The sequence below is a fragment of the Miniopterus natalensis genome, chromosome 1, assembly GCF_054644295.1.
Source record: "Miniopterus natalensis isolate mMinNat1 chromosome 1, mMinNat1.hap1, whole genome shotgun sequence".
Lineage (NCBI taxonomy): Eukaryota > Metazoa > Chordata > Mammalia > Chiroptera > Miniopteridae > Miniopterus > Miniopterus natalensis.
Genome location: NC_142081.1, coordinates 129,733,105 through 129,752,935, shown reverse-complemented (window position 1 = coordinate 129,752,935; position 19,831 = coordinate 129,733,105). Strand labels below are relative to the sequence as shown.

The window sequence follows — 19,831 nt, the reverse complement described above, 5'->3', positions numbered from 1 at the left end:
GGCTTTAAATAACTTAAACCAAGTAATGTTTAAGAAAAACCACAGCCTGGCCAGGCGTGGCTCAGCGGTTGAGCATCGACCAGGAGATCTCCATTCGATTCAGGGCACATGCCCGGGTTGCGGGCTCCATCCCCACTCAGGGGCGTGCAGGAGGCAGCCGATCAATGACTCTCTCATCACTGATGTTTCTACCTCTCTGTCTCCCTTTTCCTTCCTCTCTCTGAAATCAATTAAGATATATTTTTTAAAAAAAGAAAAAGAAAAGAAAGACCGCGGATGCTTCTCCAATCTCTGTAAGCCACCAGGAGCGTTATGCTGGTATGCCGCCTTTACTCCATGGCCTTAGAGTCTCAATAAAAACAGAATCTCTACAGTTCTTCCCGAGCTCGTGTATTCAGAGTCATTTCTGCCACCAGGACTTGGTGGCTGTTTTCCCATTTCATCGTGTCCATCAGAAGATGGCCCTTTCATGGCAGGACACCATGACGTGAGTAAATACATCATTACATGCTCCACGCTCCTTTTCTCTACTGCACTCAGGCTGGCTCACTCATTTAATGTCTCTTTCACACATGGACCCAAGCACGCGGCACCTGCCTTATTTCTCTGGGTATGAAGTAAGTAGCACAGACCTGGTGGTTAAGGAGACTGCATAGAAAGCATAAAGCAGAAATTTCCCGAAAACCCTTGTGAATGGCCAATAAGAGTGACAATAACAACCTCTGAGGTGTGGCAGGCTTGGGATACAAAACCTCATAAGTTTGCCAAGGGCTCACATAGATCTGCAGTCTGTATGTGTATTTGGGACACCTTGGCATTCCTGAAGCAGGCATGCAGGAGAAAGTATTTGGGATAGGAAAGGACACTCCTGGTTGACAATGATCATACTGAGATACAGGTTTGATTTATGATAACGACCACCACTTATTGTCTGTACTCACAGGTCCCACCCTCCATGCAACAGGGTCCAGGATCCCATTGCAGTGCCCCAGCCTCTGAGGGGGAATCAACAGGCTCATCCCCAACCCCAGGCCCCAGGCCTGCTTGTTCTTTCCTTATGTGGGATGACCAAAGTTGACTGTCACCTTCTGGCTCTGGCCCCAGCTCCTTAGAAGTCACCTTCCTGCCTTGGTGGCACCCTTGCTAGGACTGAGCCAGTCACAGTTCTTAGCACTTCAAAACATCACTCAAGTCCAATGCTCAGCATGCTCACTGACCAGAGGTGAGTAAAGACACACATTAATAATCACTTCTGCCAGAAACTTCCTCCTCTCTGGGACACTGCCCTCTGAGCTCAGGACCCCTCTTTTCGGCCAGCATTTCAGCTCTGCACAGGCCGGCTCTGCACCGAAACCCACAGACGTTATCTGCTTCCAGCAGACCAGGCAGAGAGAAGGCACTATCACTTTACACTTTCCAAAGATATGAAAACCTGTAACTGCTAACAGCACCGATGGCCTGAAAAAGCAAATGCACTCTGTCTTTGCTCCAATTACCTCATTCTCTCAAAGTAAAATGAAATTTGAAACCACACAGAGGTTCTGGTGCTGAAGGAAGAGCATTAGCATAAATATTGGCTTGGCAGAACTTACATTTTTCTTGCACTCCCAGAACTGAAGTGCTGGCTTTTTATTTTTTTTTTCCCTTCCTGCCTCATGCATTTTCTGAACATCAGCAGAAAACTAGTTTTGTCATCAGAAAACTGCTCTGGCCTGGCTTTTAAATCTGGCTGCTGGTACTTATCGGAGAATTGATCAGGGATAACTACTTTTAACTTAAAAAAATCATGTAGTAAAAGTAAAATAACCAACCGCTAAAGAGAGATGGAACCTAAGGTCATCTTGCTTGTTAACAGAGCCGGCAGGTGACCGAGGAGCTCATTTTAATAACTGGATGTGCAGTGTACAGGAGCTTGCAGGCGGCTTCAAAGAAACCCATCAGTTCACTGCATTTTTAGCAGCTTCCCTGTTCTGTTCTGATCGCTCACAATGAAGGCAGGCACCAATTCAGGCATACAACACCGCTGGAGCAAAAATGCACTCAGCCCGGGAGCACGGGCAGACTGAAGAGTCAGTTCTCAGTTCAGGGGTCTTAGTTTATGTGGTGACAGAAATTCTTACAGGTAATCCTGGTTTGGGTTCCCCGATTGAGTCTAACACCTGTAGGGACTGCGCTAGTTTATAGAGTTGTTAACCAGTGGTCGTACCTACCGCTTACCCACATCGCTGCCACCTTTCAGAGGTAACCCTGCAAGATGGGATATTTTCTTTTCCAAATATAACACTCTTTTACACCCGCGAATTATCCCCAGTCTAAGGACCTATCCTATCTTCCAGCCATACATGATTCCCTCTTTTCCCAGACATCACCCTGAACTTCCACCTTACTTCACCTAACCCAGAGCAAGTGTCATTGGCATGTCTTTGTCACTTCCTCCCTGTGCTCCCAGAACACTTTGCTTCTGTCTCTATTATAAACTCACCCGACTGTACACCAAGCTCAGAATCATGTCATCTTCCCAAGAGGAACATGAGAACCAAACAAGCAGAGGGCAGGTAATTTGGGGACCTACTACTTCATGCAGTGCCTGGCTCCTCAGAGTTGCCTAATCAACATTTGTTCAATGGATAAAGGAATTGTTGTGCCCAAGGGATTAAAACACATTCATCATAGTACAGGGGCGATAAAGAAGACATATGTGGCGTCCCTTTTCTTAAGAGAAAGCACTGATGTGTGTGAAAAACGCTGACAGTTCAAGAGCAGTTCAGAAATGGTTCCAAAATTCCAGTCCGTCTCCAAACACTGTCTGGGGCTGAGCTATAAAAATGTAACAGAGGGAAACCTCCACCAGCGTAATTAGGCTTCACCTCTAACTGCAGGTTGTTTCCCAAAGGCAGGTTGAGAAATGGGAAATGGTACCATCAAAGTGATGAGCGGGCGGGGCTTTGTCTGGATCCAGCCACAGCACAAACCTCATGCGAGTGCCCGGAGCCCACGGAAGCATCCTTCACGCACCTCCTACCAGCAGGCGCTGTGCTCGTTCTGCGAGGGAGGGAACCAAGACGCCGCTCCTACCCGGCTGAGGAGAGTTCATTCTTAACCATACCCTCTCCTGTCACAGGAAGCCCTTTCTTTTACCCTTCCAGGCTACTTACCTCTTCGGGGAAACGGTTTCCCTCCAGCTCTGAGCCCTCACTCCAGGCACAACTGACCCCTCCTCTGCCTTCCCGAAGCTCTATTCAAACCTAGCGTAATGTTTCCCCTGACTCGGAGGATGGTATGTACATGTATGTGCATCCCTCCCACTAGACTGTGGGTCTTTCATGGGCAGAAACACCATTTTCCATCTTCATACGACCAGCTTCCAGGCCACAGTACTGAGAAAGGAGGGGCTTGGTAAACGTCCCCTGAATTGATTCGCATTTCTACTATCTCCTTCAGAAATGGCCCTAAACCTTAAACACCTGTGGAAATAAGCCACGTGGGACTGCGAAAGCACTTTACCTCTTTAAGAACCAGCACGCATTTGCCCGGCCCCACCGACTGAGGCAGCTCTGCGATCCTCCCCTTGTTGAGGTACGGGCCCGAGAAACACCTGTGATTGATGAAGAGCTGCGGACAGCAATACTTCCCGTTGACAGTGCCTGTGTGGAGAGCAGCACAGCGGACGCTTGAGAAACCAACAAAAGCTTGCTCAGTCCATTCGGTTGGCAAAACTACCCAGAGGCGCGCTGTGTCTTAACATTAGAACGTTTCACAGACACAGTACTACCTTAGAAATTCTGATGATCTTTCTACCATATAAAAGAAATCTTCTGTTTATTATGCAGTATTCAAGACACACAAAACATGCAAAAACTAAGACAATCATAACTAAGGGATCAGGGTGAGGCTTAAGGAAAAAAAAAAATCAGGTTGCACAGCTAAGTTCTCCTGTGTGTCCTACCCCAGAAACCCCTCCCAGAGGTACCCGCTGACCTGCGCTGGTATTTATCATTCCCACGCGTCTGTAAGTTCTAGCACACACATATAGATGTATGTATGTAACAACAAGCAATATATATTTTTGGAATATTTCATAAAAGGTTTTCGGCAACATTTTATTGGTGCAACATGAAGTTTCTGAGACCCACCCACGTTGGTTAGAGGTTACCTGGAATCATTTTTTCATTTTCAGTTCTGGTTATTATTCCATTGTTGGAATATATTACAGTTGAGTTTTCATTCTCTTATTGATGGACATCGAGTTGCTTCCCCTTTCCCAATGTTACCAGCAGTGTTTTAATGAATTCAACTGTAAAAATCGACTTCTGCTTAAGGACCAGAGAGTCTCCCAAGTATGTAACAAGGAGTAGAGTTGCGCGGCCATGGGGTCTGAGTAGCTTTAGTTTTACTAGACATGGCCGAGCTGTTCTCTCAATGACTAACCCACATGACACTCGAACAAGCACTGTGTAAGAGCTCCTGGTCTCCCACACCCAGGCCAACACGAGGGACTGCAGGCCTTCTTCGGTTTGCGAACCTGATGGCCTTGAAAAGCTCCTTACAGGGGCTCAAATTTGCATTTCTGTTATTATTCTTTCAACTTAGAAAGTAAACCAGGAGCCTTGTTGGTCTAGCTGTATCTCCAGCTGCCATGGGAAAAAAGTAGACTGACTAAATGATAAAATATTATCCTAAAGCTTCTCGGTGCCTAAAAACACAGAAAGAGGCTTCACTTTCAGCTAAGAGACTCAGGCTCTCTCACCTTGCCCCAAGTTAAGCTACACTCACAGTGGTATTTCTGTATAAAAGCTGTTGTAATTAAGATGGTAATTTAGCAGTCCAGAAAGTTTTGTTCTCATGGAATTTCAACTAAAAACCAACAGTAAGAAGAGGGAGTGAAACAACAATTACAGACTCTGAAAGAGTTGCAGACACGGTTCTTTCAAAACCATTTTGAAGTTTAAATTGTATATACAACAGGCAAAAAAATTAAGTCCACAATTGCATTTACATGGAAATTTTTTGGTAGGATTACTTTGCCCACACGTTTAGGGAAAAACAATTTTAGTAAGTCTACTCATAAAACTGCTTTCTGAAGACAAAGATAACTTCAACTAATAGGATTTTTCCACAGCATATAGGTTTTAATCCTAGAATTCAGAGCAGGTTTCACTTTGAGTAGCAAAAAGAATTCTTAATCAAAATATATTACTTAATGTATGAACAAGTCTATAATCAGATTTGTGGTCAAAGGGTAATTCACACTTGCGTTTTCAAAGATTACTGTAAGATGCAGGACTTTATACATTAAAAAATATGTATTATTCACAGAGGGCTTTAAGAAACAATTTAAAAGCCCACAGAGACTTCTGTATTAACCACTACTATAAAAATTCAAGTGGGACTGGCATAAAATATCAAAAAGGAATGCCTAATAGTGATTACTTTCCACTCCTTTTTCCACATGATTTTCCATGATACACAAACTTAACTGGGCTCATAATTTCTAATTAGCACATGGGCCCTCTCCCTGCAGACCAAGAGAACTGTCTAGAGCTAATGGCCAAGAAGCAGAAAAAAAGAAGCACAAAGGATTTAGCTTAGAAAAGCCTTTTTTTATAAGAGTAGGTATTTGTTAATAAGTAGCAACAGAGTAAAAGAGAAAAAGCTCAAAGCTGAGATATTCACATATTGACCTAAAAATACGTGCATGTTTCCACTCACAATGAAAAAATGGGAAGTGACAGAAAGCCCTAAATGGGCTCACTTACCTGTTGTTTCTAGGTGAGGGAATAAACAAAGGTCATGAGGTATTTTCTCAACAGGCACTGTGGATGTCAATCTGTTGATAAAGAAAATAACTCTTATGGGTCACACACTGTAGAAGAAACCATTACATTCCAAAGTCTTTTTATAATGTAAAATGACTATTACAAAAATCTAAGCTGCCTAGTAAGATAGGATGTGTGCATCTAGCAGCAACATCAGCAAGAAGACATAAAAAGATCATTTAGACAGGTTGTTCTCAAATTCTTGTAATAACCCTAAGACATCTGACCCTCAAGGGGTCATCGCTGATCAATGAGGTTCTTCTAGGTCACTCCTGGGCTGGTCTCATGTTATAGAATTATAATAATGTCCTTAATTATATCTTAGACATGAAGAAACATCAACTGACATTGACTTTAATTAAAGTCAGATTTCTCTCTAATGTCTAATTGAAAACCACTTTCTACAGACCTTTGATTTTGGGTGATTGTGCTTGTGTGTGTCATAGCCACACTGAAAACAAGATCTTCAAAGAAAACCTACCCACTGATGAGGCTTATTCTAGGACAAAAGTCTACATTATAGATCAATAAAAAGTTGCTGAATAAATACAAAGATATGTAGCCTTAGGGGGGAAAAGTAGAATGGATTTTACAGGGGAATCCAAGTTGGCTGGGTAAAAACCACACTTGAAAAGCTACATAAAGTCAAAGTAAATCAATATGAGAGATATTAGTTGGTTGGGTCATCTATGGCATTGGTTCCCAAAGTGGGGGTGCCCAAATTGGCAGATCAGTGCTACTTGGGAACTTGTTACACAGGCTAAGTCAGAAATTTTGGAGACGAGATGGGAGCCAAGTTGTCTGTGTTTGACAAGCGGTCTAGGGGACTGGTATAAAGAAAGGGTGAAATCCAGGGATCCACGGACTGCAAATTTAGGAGTTAGGAATTCAAATTTGGATTCAACAATGAAATTATTACTTTATTATTTATTCTCTATTTCAATGTTATCCAGATAAAACTGAAGTCAGATTATTAGCCTAATACACTGTTTGGAAATGAATGCTCAAGAAATACCCACAAATGGGTATTTGTCCAATAACAATGTAGTTATTATTCAATTTCATTTTATTTCAATTTAAACTTGGGTACATGAAAAATGCTGTTTTCAATTTCATTTCCACCAGTATATTAGGAAAATAGAAAGGCTTGGCAAGGGATATGTATTTTAGTATATTTTAGATATTTTCCAATATATGAAATGTTACCCGCAGTTACAAGTTTCCAAAAACATACTGCTGGCATCTACACACGCTGCCCAAACACCCTCTTTCCTCATAAAATTACACTTAAAATGGGAGATAATCGATATTTATTCAACAATGCAGGGCCTACAAATTTCACACACGGGATCTAATTTAACCATCCTAAAACCCCCAAGAAATAGGTATTTTACAAATGAAGATACTGAGATGAAAAAAAACTAAAGCAACTTGAAAAGGTCACCCAGCTGGGAGGCAGCCAAGCTGGGCAGCAGCCTGGAGTCTCTCCCACCAGGCTTGCCCGTGACTAGTGATGGGGAACATGCTGGCTAGGGCTGCGTGGCCTCTCGGGCATTAGGAACCACTGTCCCAGAGAGCCACTGCTAGTAATGTGCGCGACTGGGGTGTCCTTCAGGTATACTGAAGTGGAATCAAAGGGGGAAGTTACAATCTGGAGAAGTTCCTTTAGAAGCATGCGCTGTGCCCAGCACACAATAGGTGCAAAATAAATCACAGTAGATATATTTTATTGTTATCTGTACTCCTGTGCTAAGTGCGAACTAACTCCAATAACAACAGCCACGCTTCCCATTCTTTATAAAGACACTCCCTAGTTTTTCACTTAGTTTTTGAAAACTAAACAGCAACAAAAAAGGAAAGGAAGAGAAAGGAAAGTCTTACTGTTTTTCTGGTTGCACAACTGCAATCTTTCTCTTCTTTTGTGCTATAAAACAGGCAAAAAGAAAAATCAGTTCAGTTAGCTACTCGGGCAAAAGCATTTTTTAAAAATGGCTTAGTGTAAAACTGTCAGTTTTAAAGTAACAATTTAAATACTGCAAGTTATTTCATTCATGCCACAATTTTATCTTAATTTCTTCTAGCATAAAATAGACTTTGACTTATCAGAAATGAGGTCTAAATAGAATTTAGTACATTTAATCTTATCACTACACACTGTCTACTTCGTTTTAAAATGTGATTTAATAAGAAAGGAAAACGGCACACATATCATACCTCACATGAACACACCTGGTAAGATAAATTGTTGCAAGCACGATTATCCGGATGACATTTTTCCCCAAAGAAAGTGTGATAAGTCAAACAATGTTACCATACCGCTACTCCCAAATTAGGATTACAGGCATGTTTTAAACTAAAACATTTTATTATTGAAAGAAGGATTGGTACTTACCAAATGTGTCTGTCAAGTAGTAACATAAACCAGTCAATAATAATTTTTTGGAAAAGAACATTTCCATTTCATATTTATAATTGATTAAACCACCTTAACAAAGACAGACCAGAGCTTCTGGGATCTATTAATTTTGGCACAGATATTCCTAAATATTCCAACATAAGCAAAAATCAATCCCAACAAAACTTCTAAAGCTGTCAAGTTTGGTGGGTTCAGATTTAGAGGGAAAAATAAAAACGAATGCCTTGAGATTGAAATAATTATCCTGAGTTCAAAATTTTAGAAACATTTTTATTCCTCACCCGAAGGTATGTTTTTATTGATTTGAGAGAGAGAGAGAGAGAGAGAGAAAGAGATTGTCCCCCAAAGGCGCCCTGACCAGGGATTGAATCCGAAACCTGGGTACGTGCCTGACGGAGAATAGAACCTGCCACCTTTTGGTGTACAAGACAATGCTCCAACCAACTGAGCCCACACTAGCCAGGGCATTTTTAGAAATATTTTTAAGTGAGGGGAAGATATTACTCTCATTGGATCAGACTCACGGAGCAGTATGGTATGTGGGGGAGAAGGATCCCTTAACATCCACTGTGTCCAAAATAGCAACTATCTTCTTTATTTCACACACTGTCCCACCCTACTCTTGATGAATATCGAATAGGAGGACTCTAGGTTCCCTTCAAAATCAGCTGACATCAGGAAATGAAAGGTCAACTGTGAGATGGAACTTTCTCTATAGCATTGTTCTGAGATTCTACATAAGTGATCCATATAATACATGTATTATACATATAGTGTACATTCTAGTATACTGCTAGAAAGTAAAGCTAGCATGTAATATCAAAAATATGAGAAATATAATCTATTTCACAAAAAATTAAAACCTTTTATCTTTTTTATTTTTTAAATATATCTTTATGATTTCAGAGAGAGGAAAGGAGAAGGAGAGAGAGATAGAAACATCAATGATGAGAGAGTCATTGATCGGCTGCCTCCTGCACGCCCCCAACTGGGGATCGAGCCCGCAACCCGGGCATGTGCCCTGATCGGGAATCGAACCCCGATTGCCTGGATCCTAGGTCGACACTCAACCACTGAGCCATGCCCGGCCGGGCAAAACCCTTTGTCTTTAAGGACCTATACTTTGAAATAGTATTTTTGATACACCTATGGTTGAATAATGCCAAGATTTATTAAGTTTGAAGAGTTTTAAATGATACCTTTTCAAGATAATGCTTATAAAATGTATGTTAAAACACACCGTTGTATATATTTAGTGTGTGTGTTGCTGAATTGCTTAACCACTAATACTGTTTTTCCCCCCACTAATACTGTTTTAGTTGGTATTTCTGCCCAGTCGGTGTGGCTCAGTGGGTGATCGTCACCCATGAACCAATCAGGGCACATGCCCAGGTTTCAGGCTCCATTCCCAGTAGGGGGCCTGTAGGAGGCATCGGATCAATAATGCTTTCTCATCACTGATGTTCTTCTCTCTCTTTCCTCTTTCTGAAATAAAAAAACAAACAAAAAACCAAAAAAAAGCATATAAGTTGGTATTTCTGGGATCAGAAGGATGTGATATAATGCTCTTTTCAAAGTACAGTTGAAATCTCACCAGTTAGTTAATGCTAAGAGTAGTTAAGTATTTAAATCTATGTCAGTAAATTATTGGGACCAATTATGAGATTTTGGGGGTAAACCTCATGAGAAAAAGTAGTCCTTTCTCAGATATGATAATACAAAAATATAGTACTTAGTTTAATTTTTTAATCAAAATAATAAATTGTATAAAAAACAGAGTGACTATTCCAGATATTTTTTTTTTTGCCTCTCTGTGACCTTCAATTGTCCCATCACTGTGACTTAGTTTGTCAGCCCTGAAATGTGTATCTCACGCAGACACTTAAAGGATAAATGAGATTTTGAAAAAATTCTGTGCTCTGTGGAAAATCTTTTCTATTTTAACAACTTGGCTATCCTATCTTTACAGAACCACCTATTTATTCACCCAAACCCAGAGCTTATCCATCTGGGCTCCAAACGAGGTGATACTTACAGACTGTTTTGTGTGGTGTAGTCAAAGGGTAAGAATTCGCTTCACACCAGCCCACTGGGAAGATGTCCATGGATTCAACGTCAACAATAAACTCTGGAGCAGGAGTCTGCAGACCTGCATTGAAAAGTAAAAAAAACAGGTTTTACTGAAAAAGATACTGAGGATACTCAGCTTCCCTGAGACTGAGAAAAACATTCTCCTGGATATTAATCACAAAACCAACAATAGTCTTAGGACAGATACAAATGTCTGAAATATAAAACAGCAAAGAGTACAAGGGGTTCAAAAAGAGTGGGGGTTTGGAAAAGAGATACATCCCACTGAAAATGGGAGGAGGAAATAACCTAGAAACAAGTGGCCTCAGGGCCAGAAAAGCTAGAAAAGGGAACAAGTCTTTCCTTTCCAAGAATAGCTTTGAAATTAAATAAATGTGGCTGAGCTTGGGGTAGAGGCCACAGGGCACGCATTTAAGCCACCATGTTTATTCTTCACCCAACATCAAGCAAAGGTCAACCTTTAATTAATGAAAGTTAAACAAGACTGTTAAAAAGAACTAGTCAGACTCTATAACACCAGTTACGAGCAGTGAACACAATCGACACAATTTCTCTAGGGAATGTGTTCCCGTGTAAGTTCGAGTTACTTATTTTGAGCTCAGTTTGTGGCCTGTAGGCTTTGCCATGTCACACAAAAATCACTTAGGTAGCACTGTCTTTTTAGTGTGGGTCTGCCTACCTCCTGTTTCATAATCATAAACAATGTCCTGCGATACATCAGCATCACAGCTGAGCCTCTGAAAGGGCGAGATCTGGATATAGTTATTAGCTACAATTTCAAGAAGTTCTAGCTACTGAGAGAATAAAATTGGAACCCAGAAAGCTAATGAAAAGAAGAAACTCCTACTCCAAATCAATAGTCCTTAAAAAAAAAAAAAACACTTTGAGAGAAGATAGTCTTGAACCAAGAATCAAAAGAGAGGGCTCTATTAATAGAGAGTGAACAATGGGCTCTGGCTGCTTAATCTTGCTTTGCTTTGGTTTCTATACTGAGAACCAAGATGAAAATGACACAGGAGAGCCCCTCACACATCCAGGCTGTCACGCGACACCAGATGAATTTTTAACTGTATCACCTCAAAAACGTAACTTCATATAGCTAAATACCAGCAAACACAAAATGGTCCTAACCGTTTTAATTTGGATGTTAGCGACATTACCTTGGCTCCCAACCCCTTGGCTCCCAACCCCTTAACTGTCATCCTAAAGCAGATATTGTGAAAACAGAGTATGTTATTTGATAAATGTGGGTTCCCAATTTAGTGTTAAACCAAGATATCGGTGCATATAAAGTACCCTGAACACCTGACTGCAGATTCAGGTATATGTGCTGCTGAAGAGAGTACTGAGTGCAGGTTCTTAAACACACATATGATCATCGCCATCAGTCACTTCAAAGAAAGCAATTATTGTGATTATAAATCTTAACTTACTCTTTGCTTAATTCTTCCATAATTTAAAATATATATAAGCTAAATAAATGCAAGCGTGTTTACAGGGATTACTTTTCAACACGGTTGAATGAATAGAAATCGTTTCTCATACGACTCAACTGTGAAAATAAACAGAAACCTCATTTAAATTTTTTTAATTGATTTGAGGTGGGGTAGAGAGAGAGAGAGAAACATCGATTTATTGTTCCACTTATTTATATATTCATTGGTTGATTCTTGTGTGTGCCCTGACTGGGGTCGAACCCTCAACCTTAAGGGTATCGGGACAACACTCTAAACAACTTAGCTACCCAGTCAGGGCTAACAGGTACCTCATTTAAAACGGAGGTTTAAAAAAGCCTAATTGCAAGGTAATAGTACTAGGAGGTGGAGCCGGTGGGGGTGATTAGGTCATGAGGATGGAGTCCTCATGAGGGGATTAGTGGCCTTAGAAGAGAGACCCCACAGAGCTCTCCTGGCCCTTCAGCCATGTGAGGACCCACGGAGCAGTGGTAGTCAGAGTTCCGGAAGAGGGCCTTCACCAGAGCCATTCCACGCTGGCACCCTGAGCTTAGACCCCACCTTCCAGAACTGTGAGAAATAAATTTCTGTTGTTTAAAAGCCAAAAAATAATAAAATAATAAAATGAAAATATAAATAAAAATATATATAAAATAAAATATAAATAATAAAACAATAAAAATAAAAAGTAAAATAATAAAATAAAATGGGGGTTAGAATAGAAAACTCTCACACAAGTGTCGCTCAACCTGCACTCACTATGGCCCCCAACAAGAAGCGGGGCACCTGCATCCCTGACAGCAAGTGGTACTAATTCACTACCTCCGCAGGAGGAAGGCTCTTCCTTGCCCAGTAACAGCTCAGCCAATGAGAGACTGAATAGCTCAGCCAATGAGAAGCCTCTATAGCTGGACTCTCAGTAGCCTCCAGTGGACTCTTCCTTGGCAACAGCCCCTCCCAACTCCATAAAACACTGTTGCTCTCCTTTGTTTCTGAACTTCCGCGATCATATATCCCAAACTGCAGTTCACTGTTGTTCCTGAATAAACCCATTTTGATGGAGAAATATCTGGTCCTCTATTTGTTTAAGGTCAATATTTAACCTATTTGTCGAAGAAATCATCAAGTAAATAAGAAGAAACCCAGCACAAACAAGAGGTTAAAAAATACCCTCCAAGTAGCTTCAAAAGGAAGTGATTTTTCTTGTCCCCAAGGGCACACAATTCTCCGAAGGGTGCAATGAAGAGGGTCTTTGGGCTGTTTCCCCATTACACGGGATGAAGATGCTCTCATTTTCAGACTCACAAAAATAGCTTGTGTTTCTTAGCGATGTAACAAGTTTGCTAACAGGCTGAATTCATCTAAAAGATATATTTCTATTTCCAGACTGATGTTTAGGTACAAATAAGATTTTCAAAGTCAAAGGAGTACTTCAAAAAGCAGCATAAACTGAACTTCATAGCTTATTCCTTCCTGAACTATGACTTTTGCCTCCCAATGTTCTGCTAGTTCAAACATCACATCATACTAATGTTTTAATATATACACCCTTTAAGAATGTATACATTAATGCATTTCTAAGTCTGTCTTTACAGTACTTTAAAATTCTTTGATCATGCTTTCCATTCAATTACGCAAATATTTATGAGCCACAATGTGTCAGCTACCACATCCTCAAGAAAGTTATAATCCTGCCTTTCTTCCACCCCCCAAATCTAGTCCATTAAGGCATGTATTAAACAAGAACTAATGGAAAAGTGGGTTCTTTATCCCCCAAGAAAGTCTTCCTGAGCCTGAAACTTTCCCAATCCTGTTCTGAATAATGGGTACCAATTCTTTATTTCCCTTTATCAATTGTATGAATATTGATACATCTGGCTGGATTCAGAATAGTCTTTTAGAACATAACCCCTTATTTTCCAGGATTAGAGACCCAGTAGCCTACAAAATGATTCATTAAAAAGGTAAACAATGCTCTTTTCTTGGTTATTCTGGGACTGCCAAAACCACCTGTGCAAATCTAGATGTTCCACTAAGGACCACTGTGATGTTTTTATCATTTCATAGAAAAATCTCTTATAAATGACACAAGACCATGCTCAGTCTCTGACTTCAATTCTGCTGCATCAAGTCAATATGGATTTTACTTATTCATTCTTATCCAGACCCTTCATCTCAAAAACCATCAGGAAGCCTAAATCTCCATCTATGAGGAAGAACTTAAATAAACACACATCCACAAGATGGAATATTCTGCCACTATAAAAAGTATAAGAAACCTCTTTATATACTTATATGTAAAAAGAGTATGAATAGTTGAATACACAGTGTTCAACAGGGTACAGAACACTCTGTATATATAGTGTGCTACCATCTGCTTAAAAAGGGGGAAGTAACATATATTTATATGTGCATGAAATAAATATAAAAGGAAAAGAAAAATACTAATACAGTGGGTGTCTGCTGGGAAAAGAACTGAGTGGGTGTAGGTTGGGGGGACAGGAGTGGGAGAGTGAATCTGACCAGATACTTTCATGTGTTTTGAGCCCTTGTGAATGAATTACTGATTTTACAATGACAACCTCACTATCATCACAGTAACAACACAACACAACACAAGGTATTCAGAAAGGAAAGGTGTCTCACACATGAACACAGTCTTGCCACAGAGGTCAGATTAATGAAGGACAAGTTACCTTAAAAGGGAATAAAGCTAAACTATGCTTTATTTCACTGCTAAGAGGAGAAAGACTTTCCATACTCACAAAGCAAATGTACAAGCATATAAATTTGTAAGAATCACTTTGGAACCATAAAATAGTATTTCAATTTTCTGTACCCTGAGACTGTGTCCTCAGAGCAGCATCTACCCTCCACTTCTACAAAATTCCACTTGCCCTTCTAATTACAGAGACTGTGTCATGGTCTGATCTAGCAGATGACTCAGGGCACTGCAATCAAATGTGACCTGTTCAATTCAGAATATCAGGATGAAAAAAAAGAGATGGCTTGTGCTGGCGCTGAAATCTTAGAAACACAACCCTATCACATTCCTACTACATAATTGCTTCATTCCCAGCAAACTGTGGACAAGAACAAGCCTGGGCGAGCAAGCACAGGAGTAGCAGATGCTACTGGGGGACTGGAGTCAAGAGGGATGTGAGGAAAGAGACTGAGAGCCAACTGAGAGAAAGGCAATTGATTTTCATTGACTCCAGTAATAGAACTGGAAGGACCCCTCCATCTCAGTTAAAAGCTGGGATGGGAAGAAAGGCAAAGGTATTTAAGGAAACAAGTTAACCTTGTTCAGTACCCTCATTAATAGTTAAAGGTCACACCAAATAGTGATGGGCGCAGTGTGCGATTAAGAAGAATGAAGAGCTAGTAGATTATGGTGAGCTAGCAAGAACGGGACACTGGAAACCCCCTGGGCTACCCGTTACACTTCCTTCCGTCGGCATGTAACCACCTAGTAACAGGATTTTAGAGTATCCCTTTGTCAGCTCCAAAGCTAAATTACCAAGGAATAAAGAGGGGAGCAAAACTGTGGCTGGCAAGATCCAGATATGATAGAAAACAGACAACCTAAAGGAAAACCACAGAAATGGGACTAAATGTGTGTGGAGAGAGACATATACACTCACAGGACTGCAAATACTTACAGCACTTACTACAGGCCAGACACTTTTCCCAAGTGTTTAATCTTCACCACAACCGTAAGAGATAGGGACTATTTTCATCCCCATTTTATAGATTAGTAAACCGAGATACAGAAAAAGATCAAACGGCCAGCAAGTGGTGGATCCAGGATTCAAACCCAAGCGGTCTAGCTCCAGGGCCTTTGAGGTGGGCAGTTCTCTCTTCCTCTCCCCTCCCCCCGTCTCTCTCTCGTTGTTTGTTGTTTCTGGTCTATCTAGCATGTCTTATTCCTCTTAGGGCCCCATATCCCTTCTGCAGAATTCCATTATGAGGCAGCCACTGCCACCTACCACAGAAGGGGAAGGAGCCAGATTTACCCTCTCTCTGCAAGCAGATGATGCTGGGCTCAGACCTCTTGAACCAGAGTGTGGTCAGTCACAAGTCATATTCATCACAACAGCAGCTTGAAAGTCCAAACTTTGCTTTGGCTCCTGCTGCAAAGCCTCCTGGAGCCTCCATCAAAAGGCCTTCTTCCTAAATTCCCATTTTGCTGTGATAGCCAGAGTCAGTTCTGTTGCTGGCCACCAACAACCTGATTGACTGAGCATCAGCTTTTGGGACCAAGCAGATGTGGGCGTGCTCCCACAGACAGCACCCACTGCTGGGCCATCTCCTGACTGTGCAGGAAATTCTGCTCCGTAGTCTGATCTGCTGAAGCAGCTCCTCCCAACAATACCTCACACAGGCCACACCTCTTTTTAAAGGCTTTAAACCACCTGCACTGACTAGAAATGTAATTATTTTCACATTTGCATTTTCCTTTGTTTCATTTTTGCAAGTCTAGAGAAATGCTTATTAACCACCTGACTTTTTTACAAATTATGAGAATGCTTAAGGGGCACTTTTTTGCACCTGGTCTTCTAAACAGAAGAGATTGGCTCACACACGTTTCTTTGAACCAGGCCACACTCTGCCCATCATAAGGATCTCTTAGAGTCCTTTACAAACTCCAGTGTGCATATGGCTCACCTGAGGAGGGCGACTTTAAAATGCAGATCCCCAGGCCCTGCCCCTGGGACTCAGAGGAACTGGGTCTGTGGGAGCCCCAGGAATGTGCACTCTAGTAGGATTCCCGTCGATTATAATATGGAAGGTAGTTTCCTGGTACTGAACCAAACATATGAAAAAAATGACCAAGAAGTTTTTAAATTTTAGTTTATAGGTATAAAATACCACTCACCATTTCAAAATTTGGTTTGCAAAACAGCAGTTCCTAAGGAGCTGCTATATCCTAAATCACTTTCTCATTCAGGAACACAGATTTTATTTATTCCTCACTTCAATTCAGCAACACCGAGAGAGCTAAATGCACATGAACTTGTGCATAAACACCGTGCGATGCAATAGGCTAGGATGGGAACACAGCCCTGTGCAATGGCTCACAGCGCGAATGACAGTATCAGGGTATTTACAGATACCTGAGTGGTCTCTTCTGATGGAGCACAAGGTCTGTGCAGGGAGGGAAAGGTGCAGTGAAGAGGCACTGCCTTTCTTTTTGCTCCTCCACGTACTGGTCTGGTCTGACTATTATGGGCCGAACACAGCTCTGACCCCTTTATAGACATAGATTCTCTCAGCCAATCTCCAGAACCATCCTATAACGTAGAACCACTATTATATACTGTATAAAACCACTATTTTATAGGGCTGTAAAAATAGGAAAAGAGATTTTAAACTCAAAAAGTACTCAGGATCACACATCTAGGAACCAGGTGTATATGTCAGGAGGGGCTTGCTAAATGCCACAATGGGAGTCTTAGCTCCATGAGAAATTCAGCCTCCGCCCATGTTAGAAGGAAGGCAATGACTTTTACAAAGCCAACTCTTAGAGCCCCATAAGGCAGCAGAGAAAGCAGGCAGGAGGCTACTGAAGTCCTAAGAGTAAGGGATGAAGACCCAAACTGGGGTGTGGCAGTGATAAGAGACAGGGATGCAGAGGGGGCACTGGGCTACCAAAGTGACTACCTGGTCATGGGAGCTGTGGGGTACGAACAGACAGGAATTCTAGAGCTTCTCACCTGGATGACTTCATGGTTTCTAACTTGAGTGAAATAATGGTGCCATTAGGTCTGACCGAAACTCGAAGAGAAGAGCAAACGCAGGGGGGACATAGTGACATCTGGTTGGGAAATGCTGATGTGCACATGGAGGCACTTTGCAGGTAGATGAGCTTGGGAGTTATGAGTGTGTTTGCTGTGAGTGGTGGACATATGGATTTGTCAGCACAGAACCGCTATTTGAAGTCACAGAGAAAGATGAGATTGTATGGGCACCGGGGAGGAAAAAGACTTTGAAGAATCCTGACCTTTATATGTGAGGAAAGCAGAACCAAGGTGAAACCAGGAACCTCATCTAAGGAAAAGTCAGTGGGAAAGGGAAAGCTGGCCAGCCGGTATTCTGAAAAAGACGGAGGGGAGACTATGAAGGAGGGATCAAGGCAGGTCAAATGCTACAAAGAGGAAACGTGACAGAACCATCCTGGAGACGGAGAATTACAGATGCCTGTAGGAAACTTACGTAAAGGGAAACCATCTTCAGTAAAAAACAAGGAACAACCAGAGTGAGAGGTGGAAAATGAATATTAACCTTCTTCACGTGATGAAGAGAAAAAATGTGGGGGGGAAATGGAGATAAGAAAGGGACTGCTAGTAACAAAAAGGGCACGAAACCTGCCGTATCTGGGGTGTAAAAATGCCTCCTGTTTATCCACTGATGTGCCCAATGTATGAGCAGGGCTAACAAGGTAGGTCTTGTTTTGTTACTTAATGTTAAAAATGAAACTCACTGTTCATCAGCTAACTCGCTGAAAAGAATTAGCCTCCATCATTTCATTATGTAATCTAAGATCTTGTATATTTGACTTCCACAAAACAAAGTTTTCTTTTATGATTAAGTAGAAAAAGAGAATGTTGGCCATGGCTAAGTGGCTCTCAGCACCAAATCCCACCCTCCTCTCTGCCTGCAGGGAGGGAGATCTGAAAAATTAAACTCCCAGACTCCCATACACGACAGAGTACTGAGTTCAAAACAGCTTCCACTGCTGGTATCCACTCGTGTGAGCCGTGAAGGACAGAATGAGGCAGAGGAGGACTTCCTGGTATTATTACTGCTGGCAAGCAAGGAGACAGAGTGTTAGCGGCTGGACTGGGTATGTCCATTTCTATTCATAAGCTCCAAGGGTCTCTGGAAGCTGCTACAGCAGTCCCAGTATTTCCTCACAGGCTTTGTAGTTGTGAAAGGGGCTGGAGCCAGTGGCAGGCCATGGATCGCAGCTTCCTACCCATGGAACTCCATGGCCTTAAAATAAGAGTCAATTGTCGGCCTCATGACTTCTGTCTTCCATCCCTCTCCGTGATCTTAAAGGCAGCTATAGTCCTGTTATAGTCCCTTCCTGCCTGAGATACCTACTGTGCTTTCTTGATAGTTTCTAAGTCATCAAAAATGTCCTTTCATCTCACTATTAAATGGTGAAACTTACAGCCTGGAATCGAGCTACTTATCGAAGTGAACTGCATTTTGCTGGCCCACATTCCAAGAACATCTGAGTTCTGGTCTCCACCGCCTGAGGGACTAACTCTTGACTCATCTGAGCATCTAGAACAGCGCTGCTCAAAAGAACTTCCTGCCTGAGTGGAAATGTTCTGTATCGGCACTGTCAAAATAGCAGTCACAAGCCTCAAGTGACTACTGAGCACTTGACTGCAGAGAGTGCAACTGAGGAACTGAAGCTGTAACGTAATTTTAGTTAATTTAAAATGAAGTAGCCACGTGTGACTAGAAGCTACATGTTGGACAAGACAGATCTAAAATCTACTGCTATCTCCTGAGAATCTTTCCTGCAGGGGTTTGGATCTGGGGTCCATGAATTCCAAGGAGGTCCACCCAAGAACTGTCTTGAAGAGGGCCCATGAATCGTCTGAAATTTCATAAACAATTGTATACACACACAAGTACATTTTTCTGAGCGTCCACAGCTTTCATTAGAATCTCAAAAGGTCTGTCCCACTGCAAATGTAAAAAAAAATGTTTTGAGGTTGGGAGCAATACTAGGAATGCCAGCATTTCTCAATTCTAATAAGATTACCTGGTCCAAAGTTTATTTTCCAGGAATCTGTATGGGAACAAACTAGGCCCTCTATCCAGATACTTTTTCACGTCAGCTCTGGTTCTGGCTCTCATCCCTATGTCTGACATGGAATCAATTTTTGTTACAAAGGGCTTAGGCACAAAACTCCATTAACCATACTTAGCATATTACCTCACTTATTCATTCACTTATTTATTCATTCATCAAATAGTTGAGTCTACAGAGGAGAGAGGACAAGGCAAGAAGCAAGCCAATTCAGGCAGCTGGA

General features: G+C 41.6%; 1 protein-coding gene across 4 annotated transcripts in view; it reads right to left on the bottom strand.

The window, feature by feature from the left end:
• The window catches only part of SFMBT2 (Scm like with four mbt domains 2), a 203,818-nt gene that overhangs the window by 27,557 nt on the left and 156,430 nt on the right, over window positions 1–19,831 (bottom strand). For all 4 annotated transcript variants that reach the window (XM_016219747.2, XM_087825829.1, XM_016219746.2 and 1 more), the window contains 4 exons: window positions 10,268–10,381; window positions 7,698–7,740; window positions 5,757–5,827; window positions 3,505–3,644 (listed from right to left, as the gene is read on the bottom strand). In XM_016219747.2, coding sequence (XP_016075233.2) covers window positions 3,505–3,644; window positions 5,757–5,827; window positions 7,698–7,740; window positions 10,268–10,381 — 368 coding nt within the window. The remainder of the gene's footprint in view (window positions 1–3,504; window positions 3,645–5,756; window positions 5,828–7,697; window positions 7,741–10,267; window positions 10,382–19,831) is intronic.